The sequence below is a fragment of the Boleophthalmus pectinirostris genome, unplaced genomic scaffold (genome assembly GCF_026225935.1).
Source record: "Boleophthalmus pectinirostris isolate CB_2022bp ecotype Guang Dong unplaced genomic scaffold, ASM2622593v1 HiC_scaffold_2, whole genome shotgun sequence".
NCBI lineage: Eukaryota > Metazoa > Chordata > Actinopteri > Gobiiformes > Gobiidae > Boleophthalmus > Boleophthalmus pectinirostris.
Window position 1 is genome coordinate 11,071,562 of NW_026571152.1, and position 11,136 is coordinate 11,082,697.

Genomic DNA, 11,136 nt, shown 5'->3' on the forward strand with positions numbered 1-11,136 from the left:
CAGAGGCCTGGGAGCTTGAGAGTTCTGCACAGTATCTCTGCTGTTCCTAGTACTGCACTTTTTTCTTACATCTCAGTACAGAAGTTTAAAAAAAAAATATATATATATATATATATATATACACAGTCACAATATCTGTTTTTCTAGGGAGTTTTGTGAAATAAAACCACCTGAAATTGAATAAATGTAAGTAGAGCTGTTTAAAGTCCTGGTCCAGTCCTGGTCCAGTCCTGGTCCAGTCCTGGTCCAGTCCTGCCTGAGAGGATCATTTTGTTCCAGATAAAATCAGACATTTTTATTTTTTCATATTTTAATCACATCTTAAAAAGTACAAAAATAAACATCACATTTCTAATTATTCACACATATTTACACAATGAAAACACTGTACATGACAAGAGCATCTCTACAGCAACGCTTTAGTCCTGGGATAGTCCTGGGATAGTCCTGGTTTAGTCCTGGTATAGTCCTGGTTTAGACCGGGTTTAGTCCTGGTTTTGCTCCTGAGTTTCTCCTCTTTATAGAACTTGGCTTCTTTCATTTTTTCAGAAATTTTAGTCCAGACTGAGAAGCAGCGCTAGATCCAGACTGAGTCCTGGTGGAGTCCTGGTCCAGTCCTAGTCCAGTCCTGGTCCAGTCCTGGTCCAGTCCTGGTCCAGTCCTGGTCCAGTCCTGGTCCAGTCCTGGTCCAGTCCTAGTCCAGTCCTAGTCCAGTCCTGGTTTAGACTGGATTTAGTCCTGGTTTTGTTCCTGAGTTTCTTCTTCTTATGGAACTTTGCTTTGGTGAATTTTTTGAGAATCAGCGTGAGATCCAGACTGAGTCCTGGTCCAGTCCCGGTCCGGTCCCGGTTCAGAGCCGTATTCCTTTGACCAGCGAGGCCTCGAGCGTCAGGGGGAAGTGGTGCAGAGTGAGCAGGACCTGACTCAGACTCTCGACGGCGGCAGAGTCTCGGAGCAGAGCCCAGTCCTCGTAGTACTGAGCCGTAACGGGACACGAGGACAACAGGGGGAGCCACTGAGCCAGAACACGGTCCCTGACGAGCCAGAGAGAGAGAGAGAGAAGGAGGGAGGGAGAGGAGAGAGAAGGAGGGAGGAGGGAGGGAAGGATTAAATAGGATTTAGGATCATTAGGATTTTGATTAACTCTGTTTTAATGGTGGACTCATTTAAGCGCAGTGTGTGTGAACGGCCACTAGAGGGCGACTGCAGCTGTGGTCTGTATTTCATATGTTCAAACACTGCAGGGTTAAAATTTCAGGGGAAAATATTTCAGAGTTGTTTTTAACACAACAACAAGAGTTATTTTAACAATTTGAAAGTTAAACGAGGGGTTGGAGTTGGGGTTATTTGCTTTGAGTTGATATGACTGAAGCTAATTCAGCTTCCTCTAGTGCAGTGCTTCTCAAATAGTGGGGCGCGCCCCAGGCTCCGTCAAGGGGGGCGCGTTTGACCTCGGCGAACATGCTTTTTTATTTTTTTATTTAGATTTTTTTTACTGTCTTAAGGGCCGTTCACACCAAAGCGTCAAAAAACGCCTTGACGTCTCTATTTGGAGCCTTTGCATTTGAGTTCAGACGCCCCCGACGTTCGTCTTTGACGCCGTGGACGAACGGGACAAAAATACTTGACGCGCGTCCGTTGCCCTGGAAACAAGAGCCCGGTCCCGGTCTTTTCCCGAAACAATGTCAGACCAGACTGAGAGTGTTTTTATGACATAAAACATCAGCGGAGGAGATCGGGTCGACGACTGAGGCGTATATATATTTATACTCCACTAATGACACTGGATCAGTCCCGGTCTAGTCCTGGTCTAATACCGGTCTGGTCCTGGTCTAATCACGGTCTAGTCCCGGTCTAGTCCTGGTCTAATCATGGTCTAGTCCTGGTCTAATCACGGTCTAGTCCCGGTCTGGTCCCGGTCTAGTCCCGGTCTAGTCCTGGTCTAATCACGGTCTAGTCTCGGTCTAGTCCTTGTTTAGTCTCGGTCTAGTCTCGGTCTAGTCCCGGTCTAGTCCCGGTCTAGTCCTGGTCTAATCACGGTCTAGTCCCGGTCTAGTCCTTGTTTAGTCTCGGTCTAGTCTCGGTCTAGTCTCGGTCTAGTCCCGGTCTAGTCCTGGTTTGGTCCTGGTCCGGTCCTGGTGTAGTCCTCGTGATCGGCTCGGTGATTGTGGCGTATATATTTATTCTCCGCTCATGTTTGTGGTTCTCGTTCTGGTTCTCGGGTTTTTCTTCCTGATAATAACGTCGCTGCGTCTCTGGATACTCGTCCCTGATTGGTTGACGCGGCGCGTCTGACGCGAAAAGTTCAGCATTTTCAACTTCTTGACGCTGACGCCTTGGACGCGCGTCTTGGCCGCTGACGCCAAAACGCTGAAGACGCGCCGCGCTGACGCCAGATTCGCGCCGCGCTGACGCCGAAAACGCGCCGCAAAAACGCAGGACGCGCGTCCACATAGACTTTACATAGAAAGTGGACGCTTTGACGCTTTGGTCTGAACGGGCCTTTAGAATAAAGTGCAATTGCACTTCCACTACATTAGGGGGCAGAGCGCTCTCATTGGCAGAGTGTGCGCAGGGAGCATTCGCTCGGTGGTGTAGGAGTTTTGTTTGCACTGAGCATGCGCGCTTTGCACACAGCACAGAGTTTGAGTATGAAGTGTAGACACGAAGTGTAGCAGACCCTCAAGTGACACCATGAAAACATATTTAACAGGGATGAGAAGACAGACGGAGAGAGACGGAGATAAAGAGACAAACGAAAATCTCCGAAAGCTAAGACGAGGAAATATGACGAAGCGTATGTAGCGCTTGGCTTCACTGTGACTACGGTGGGAGACGAGGAAAGACCGGTGTGTTACTGCGTCTAAAAATGTTGGCAGCCGACAGCATGAAGCCCAATAAATTAAGGCGTCACTTAAATACATTACACTCCAATCACTCTGATAAGCCGCTTGAGTTTTTTCAGCGAAAACGTGCCGAATATTGCCGACAATCATCCCGCTTTGTGACTGCTACTTCAGTAAACCAGCGAGCGTTGTTGGCGTCATATAAGGTGGCAGTGTTACGCAGAGGTGCACTTATAACAATTTTATAGACAAATGATACTATCTATAGTCACGCGGGGGGGCGCGAGATGTTTTATTCGTCCTAGGGGGGGCATGACAGAAAATAATTGAGAAGCACTGCTCTAGTGTTAATCCAAATTTAGTGTTAATCTAAATTTATCTAGTAATTCAAGTTTTTCTAGTGTTAATTCAACTTCCCTTAGTGCAGTGCTTCTCAATGTGTCTGTGTGTGTTGTGTGTGTGTGTCTGTGTGTATGTGTCTGTGTGTGTCTGTGTGTGTGTGTGTGTGTGTGTGTATGTGTCTGTGTGTCTGTGTGCGTGTGTGTATGTGTGTGTGTATGTGTGTGTGTGTGTGTTTGTGTGTTTGTGTGTGTGTGTGTGTGTGTGTGTATGTGTCTGTGTCTGTGTGTGTGTGTGTGTGTGTGTGTGTCTGTCTGTGTGTGTTTGTGTATGTGTGTGTGTGTGTCTGTGTGTGTTTGTGTGTGTATGTGTCTGTGTGTGTGTCTGTGTCTGTGTCTGTGTCTGTGTGTGTGTGTGACTGGTCAGTTCCTCGTTGTCCCGTTCACACTGACCTGGTTCCCAAACACACGAGCAGCTGGAACTTCCCGTCCTTCCCGATGCTCCGAGATGACGAGTTTATGGCCTGAACGTATCGGGCGAAAGAACGATCCTGGTCCCCGTGGTCCCCGTGGTCCCCGAGGTCCCTGAGGTCCTCCGCCCGCTGCGCAGACGCCAGGTGGGCACAGGCTTTCTCTGACGGGCACAGACCAGAGGTAAAGTTTTAATTCAATTCATTTCATTGAACAGATTTAATGAAATGGTGGGAGCGGGTGTTGGCGGGTCAGGGGGAGCGGGTGTTGGCGGGTCGTGTGGAGCGGGTGTTGGCGGGTCAGGGGGAGCGGGTGCGGGTCAGGGGGAGCGGGTGTGGCGGGTCAGGGGAGCGGGTTGTTGGCGGGTCGTGTGGAGCGGGTGTTGGCGGGTCAGGGGGCGGTGGGCGTGTGGCGGGTCAGGGGGAGCGGGTGTTGGCGGGTCAGGGGGAGCGGGTGTTGGCGGGTCAGGGGGAGCGGGTGTGGCGGGTCGGGTGTGGGAGCGGGTGTTGGCGGTCAGGGGGGGGTGCGGGTGTTGGCGGGTCAGGGGGAGCGGGTGTTGGCGGGTCAGGGGGCGGGTGCGGGTCGTGTGAGGGGGCGGGTGGGAGCGGTTGGCGGGTCGGCGGGTCAGGGGAGCGGGTGTTGGCGGGTCGGGGGAGCGGGTGTTGGCGGGTCAGGGGGAGCGGGTGTTGGCGGGTCAGGGGGAGCGGGTGTTGGCGGGTCAGGGGGAGCGGGTGTTGGCGGGTCGTGGGGAGCGGGTGGCGGAGGGGACGGTGCGGGAGGGGCGGGTGTTGGCGGGTCAGGGGGAGCGGGTCGGTCGTGGAGCGGGTGTTGCGGGTGTCAGGGTGTTGGCGGGTCGTGGGAGCGGGTGTTGGCGGGGCCAGGGGGAGCGGGTGTTGGCGGTCGTGTGGAGCGGGTATTGGCGGGCCAGGGGGAGCGGGTGTTGGCGGGTCGTGGGAGCGGGTGTTGGCTCAGGGGAGCGGGTGTGGGGTGTGGAGCGGGTGTTGGCGGTCGGGGGAGCGGGTGTTTGCGGGTCAGGGGGAGCGGGTGCGGGTCAGGGGAGCGGGTGTTGGCGGGTCAGGGGGAGCGGGTGTTGGCGGGTCAGGGGGCGGGTGTGGGGTCAGGGGCGGGTGGGCGGGTCAGGGGGAGGGGAGCGGGTGTTGGCGGTCGGCGGGTGTTGGCGGGTGGGGAGCGGGTGGCGGGTCAGGGGGGCAGCGGGTGGGTCAGGGGAGCGGGTGTTGGTCAGGGGGAGCGGGTGTTGGCGGGTCGTGTGGAGCGGGTGTTGGCGGGTCACTGGGTGCGGGTCAGGGGAGCGGGTGGGGAGCGGTGTTGGCGGGAGCGGGTGTTGGCGGGTCAGGGGTGCAGGTCAGGGGGAGCGAGGGGAGCGGGTGCGGTCAGGGGGAGCGGGTGCCGGCGGGTCGGGGGGAGCGGGTGTCGGCGGGTCAGTGCCGGCAGGTTCACTCACCCACAAAGTCCCAGACGAAGATGTTTTTCTGGAAGAGTCGGGAGGATTTGAAGCCGTGAGCGAAGAGCTGCTCCAGAGCCGTGACCAGACTGTTGTCTCCACACAACAGCACCGTCAGACTGCCCCTCTAGAGGGCGACGCACACACAAACACACAACACACAAACACACACACAAACACACAAACACACAACACACAACACAACAAACAAACACAACACACAAACACACAAACAAACACAAAACAACACACAAAACACAACACACAACACACAAACAACAACACACACAACACACAACAACACACAAACAACACACAAACAACACACAACAACACACACAACACAAACACACACAAACACAACACACACAAACAACACAAACACAACAACACACACACACAAACAAACAACACACAACACACAAACAACACACAACAAACACACAAACACACAAACAAACACACACAAACAACACAAACACACAAACAAACACACAGTACACAAACACACAAACAACACAAACAACACAAAACAACACACAAAACAACACAAACACAAACAAACACACAGTACACAAACAAACACAACACACAAACACACAAAACACACAAACAAACACACAGTACACAAACACACAAACAACACACAAACAAACAACACACAACAACACAAACACACAAAACAAAAACAACACACACACAACACAACACAAACAAACAACACACAAACACAAACACACACACAACACACAAACAAACAACACACAAACAAACAGTTTTAGAGTGTGTATTTTACTTCTGCAGAGGATTAACAGCAAACACATCACATATTTAAATCACTGTTACGTTTTATAGTTTAAAAATTCTATATATTCGCCCAAAATGACTCACTCCCCCTTCAGAGCATCACAACACTTCTGGTTAGGGTTGTCCTGATCCGATTACGTGACTGTGGACTCGATCTGGACTCGACGTTATGTTCTGATCAGGTACAGAATAAATAATATACATATTAATTTGACACAAACCTCTTTCTCGGGTTTGTGGAAGTGCTTGATCATGTTGTTGACGACTTCTCCGACCGCGTCCTGGATCTGCCCCGACGTCGGCTCTGAAAACACCCAAGCACATCCAGTGTTATCTGTCTAAAATGTACCCAAGTGTGGCATTAAAATACATGTATCCATGGAGACAAGCGGGTGACACCACTAGGCCAAGTTACAGTTCAGATCTGTGGAGAGGAGAGCCCATTAACAGGAAGAATCAGAGGTTTTTCCACACACATTTGTGTTTAAACCAGGACTAAACCAGGACTAAACCAGGTCTAAACCAGGACTAAACCAGATCTAAACCAGGGACTAAACCAGGTCTAAACCAGGACTAAACCAGGACTAAACCAAGGACTAAACCAAGGACTAAACCAGGTCTAAACCAGGACTAAACCAGGACTAAACCAGGTCTAAACCAGGACTAAACCAGTCGCCGTGAGGAGGTTGTGGGTTAGATTCCCGGGTTTCTTACTGATTCCTTTGGCGGTGATGCTGCTGAGGCTGATGCGTCGCGTCTGGGACGGCGAGCTCTGCTGGGGGGGGGTGGCACTCCCTCGTCCGGCCTCCTCCTCAGCGCCTCCACCAGGGGGCAGCAGCTCCCCGATCAGCACGCGCTCCAGACTCCCATCGTCCACGCCTTTCCCCAGCCACCGGCCACACGGGAATCTGACACACACACACAAACACACACAAACACACACAAACACACACAACACACAACACACACACACACAACACACACACACACAACACACAAACACACACACACACACAGCAGGGGTTATCATGGAGGAGATACAGCAAAGAACTTAACTTAGACTCAATTTCCTGTGGGCGAATTTGATTTATTTTGTCTTCAAACTGAACTGAAAATCAAAACTAAACCAGAGTCTAAGCCACAACTAAACCAGAACTAAACCAGTCATAGAACATAAGTTCTAAATATTTGTCCGAATGAACCCAATGGGTTCAGACGAGTCCGGTCGGGTTCTGGTTGAGTTTCGATGCTCTAGTCCAGGCGTCCATGATCTGTTGGCAGATCGTGGCGTAACTCGCCCGGTGAACTAAAACATTCTGACAGATTTTTGAGCGCCGTGTACTAGTGAAGGGCACTTTGTGAAGGGCACACACCTGACCTGCAGTGTGACTAGTGTGGTCCTGACCTGCAATGTGACTAGTGTGGTCCTGACCTGCAGTGTGACTAGTGTGGTCCTGACCTGCAGTGTGACTAGTGTGGTCCTGACCTGCAGTGTGACTAGTGTGGTCCTGACCTGCAGTGTGACTAGTGTGGTCCTGACCTGCAGTGTGACTAGTGTGACTAGTGTGGTCTTGACCTGCAGTGTGACTAGTGTGGTCCTGACCTGCAGTGTGACTAGTGTGGTCCTGACCTGCAGTGTGACTTGTGTGGTTCTGACCTGCAGTGTGACTAGTGTGGTCCTGACGTGTAGGTGTGACTAGTGTGGTCTTGACCTGCAGTGTGACTAGTGTGGTCCTGACCTGCAGTGTGACTAGTGTGGTCCTGACCTGCAGTGTGACTAGTGTGGTCTGACCTGCAGTGTGACTAGTGTGGTCCTGACCTGTAGTGTGACTCGTAGTGTGGCCCTGACCTGTGGTGTGACTCGTAGTGTGGCCCTGACCTGTAGGTGTGACTAGTGTGACTCCTGACCTGTAGGTGTGACTAGTGTGGTCCTGACCTGTAGGTGTGACTAGTGTGGTCCTGACCTGTAGGTGTGTCCCGTGACCTCGTTCCGGACCAGGACACAGTCCAGGAGCCACTTGGCGAGGAGCCCGGCGTTGTCGTGCCCGATCTGCAGCGTGGTCAGGCGGCCCAGGTTCTGACACTGACACAAAAACACAAGGAGTCAGAGAGCGACGACGCTAACGCCACGCACTGCTCTGTCTGTCTGACACTCTGAGACTCCAGAGACACGAGTCTAGACTGAAGTCTGACGGAAGAAAGAAGAGAGAGAAAAGATAGAAGAGGAGAAGAGGGATCATCAGGAGCAAACAGAACAGAAATCATAAGGAGAAAAGAAGGGGGAAAAGAGAGAAGAGAGAGTGAGGAAAGAAAGAGAAATAGAGAAGAGAGAGAGAGTGAAGAGACTGAAGAGAGTGAGGAGAAAAAGAGGAGAGAGTGACAAGAGAGAAAGAAAGAGAGAGAGAGACAGAGAGAGAGAGAGAGAGAGAGAGAAGAGAAGAGAAGAGAAAAGAGAAGAGAGGGATCATCAGGAGCAAAAAGGATGGAAATAATGAGGAGAAAAGAAGGGGGAAAAGAGAGAAGCAAGAGAGTGAGGAAAGAAAGAGAGATGAGAATGAGTGAGAGAAAGAGAAGAGTGAGAGTGAAAAGACTGAAGAGAGTGATGAGAAAAAGAGAAGAGAGTGACAAGAGAGAAAGAAGAGAGTGAGTACAGAGAGAGAGAGAGAGAGGCGTGAGAGAGAAAAAGAAGAGAATGAGGAGAGAAGGAGAAGAGATAGAGTCAGAGAAGAGAGTGAAGAGAGAGAGAGAGAGAGCGCAAGGAGAGAAATCAAGGAGTGAGGAGAGAAAGAAGAGACAATGACAAGAGAAGAGACTGAAAAAAGAGAGGAGAGGGAGAGCGAGATAAGAGTGAGGAGAGAAAGAGAAGAGAATGAGGAGAGAGAGAGAGAGAGAGAGAGAGAGAGAGTGAAGAGAAAAAGTAATGAGTAAGGAGAGAGAGAAAAAAAGAGAAAATGACCAGAGAAGAAAAGAAAGAGAGGAGTGAGTGAGTGAGAAAAGAGTGATGAGAGAAAGAGAGGGCAAAGAGAGGAATAGAGAAGAGAGAGAGTGAAGAGACTGAAGAGAGTGAGGAGAAAAAGAGGAGAGAGAGAGAGAGTGAGAAAGAGAAGAGAGTGAAAAAATAGGGAGACAGAGGAGAGAGAGAGAAGAGATTAAATAAGAAATAAAGCGAGATATGAGAGTGAGGTAAGAAAGAAGAGAGTGAGGAGAGAAACAGAGGACAGAGACGGAGAGTAGAGAGAGAAGAGCGCAAGGAGGAAAGAAGAGAAAGAGGAGAGCGAGAGAAATAGAGAGGAGAGAAAGAAAAAGAGAATGAAAAGGAGAGAGTTATGTTGTTATTAAATTAAAGGAGAGAGGGAGGAGAGAAGAGGAGAAAGAGAGAAAGGATGAGAGGATCAGTGGAGAGAGAGAGAAAGAGAGAGGGAGGGAGAAGAGGAGAGAGTGATTCTGACCTTGAAGACGGTGGAGATGTGAGAGTGAGGCCTGAACGCAGACTGAGACAAAACACAAATCAAAAGAAAATCAACTCAAGACGGATTCAAAAATGATTCAATAAAATGATTAAAACAAAAAAAACAACAACAAATGATTAAAGGAAAAGAAAAAGCGACAGAGTTCAAAACCTCCAGACAAACAAACGGAACAGGAAGAAAAGAAAGAAACAAACACAACGACAAGAACAGTTACAGCACAAAACATTTTAGATTTTCAGTTCCATAATCTAAACCTTTGGATTCAGATTTTATAAAATAACACAGACTTTATTTAAAATCGAAAATCAGAAAAAGAAATATTCAGAATGTCCGTGTATCATTCGTTCATTTGTTTTTCAATATAAAACCAAAAATAAGAAAACGATAAAAACAACAGTTTTCTTCATTATTTGTCTCCAAAACCAAAATGAAAAAAACAGATAATGATTCGTTTTTTTCAGTTTTCGATTTTGTGTTTAAATGAAGAATGGAAAAAACAGATAAAGGACTAAACCAGGACTGATCCAGGTCCGGGACCAGACCGAGACCAGACCGAGACTGAGATCAGAACTGAGGCCGGGACCAGACCGAGACCAGACCGAGACCGAGATCAGAACTGAGGCTGGGACCAGACCGAGACTGAGACCAGACCAGGACCACACCTGGACTGAGACTGAAACCAGGCCGGGACCAGACCGGGACTGAGACCGGGAGACCGGGACTGAGACCGGGACTGAGACCGAGATGAGACCGAGATGAGACCGAGATGAGACCGAGATGAGACCGAGACCGAGACCGAGACCAGACCAGGACTGAGAGTGGGACAAGAACAGGACTGAGACCGAGACCAGACTAGGACCAGACCTAGACCAGACCGAGACCAGACCAGACCGGGACCAGACCGGGACTGAGACTGGGACAAGAACAGGACTGAAGACCGAGACCAGACTAGGACCACACTGGACCGAGACCAAGGCCAGACAGGGACCGGGCAGATCGGACTGAGACCACGGGACTGAGACTGAAACCAGGCCGGGACCAGATCGAGACCAGACCGAGACCAGACCGAGACCAGACCGAGACCAGACCGAGACCAGACCGAGACCAGACCGGGACTGAGACTGGGACAAGAACAGGACTGAGACCGAGACCAGACTAGGACCACACCTGGACTGAGACCAAGGCCAGACCAGGACCAGGCCGGGACAAGATCGTGACTGAGACCGAGACCAGACCAAGACTGAGGACCAGACCGGAGGCTCAGAGCCCACAGCAGGGCCAGAGCTTGAAGCTGAGGCTCAGACCCCGTGGAGGCTCGGAGTCCCGCTCTGGTCCCGCTCTGGTCCCGGACTTGGATCAGTCCTGGTTCAGTTCAGCATCGCAGTCACTGAAGTCACGTAAACGGGAAACGGCCGTTATCCATTTTTTCCATTTTTCATTTAAACACAAAATCGAAAACAGAAAAAATGAATCTTTATCTGTTTTTTTCATTTTGGTTTTGGAGACAAATAATGAAGAAAACTGTTGTTTTTTCGTTTTCTTATTTTTGGTTTTATTTTGAAAAATCAATGAACGAACGGCACACAGATTTCAAACCATCTAAAATGTTTCTGACAGTGTTTGTTAACGTGTGCACTGCGTCGCCATGGTAACTCCTCAACATTCTGCCATAGACACACAAGTGGAGAACCCGCCCCCCCCCCCACGGCGGCCCGGTGTGACTCACGTCGAAGCCCATCTCC

General features: G+C 50.3%; 1 protein-coding gene across 1 annotated transcript in view; it reads right to left on the reverse strand.

Moving 5' to 3' along the window:
- Positions 1-298: 298 nt before the first annotated feature.
- LOC110173986 (DENN domain-containing protein 5B-like) overlaps positions 299-11,136 on the reverse strand; it is a 55,172-nt gene continuing 44,334 nt past the window's right edge. Inside the window, 7 exon segments of the mRNA XM_055155336.1 lie at positions 299-1,034; positions 3,638-3,818; positions 5,118-5,244; positions 6,146-6,228; positions 6,639-6,832; positions 7,889-8,007; positions 11,121-11,136. The exon segment at positions 11,121-11,136 is cut by the window's right edge and continues 130 nt beyond it. Of these exon segments, the coding sequence (XP_055011311.1) occupies positions 851-1,034; positions 3,638-3,818; positions 5,118-5,244; positions 6,146-6,228; positions 6,639-6,832; positions 7,889-8,007; positions 11,121-11,136 (904 nt within the window). The 3' untranslated portion in view covers positions 299-850.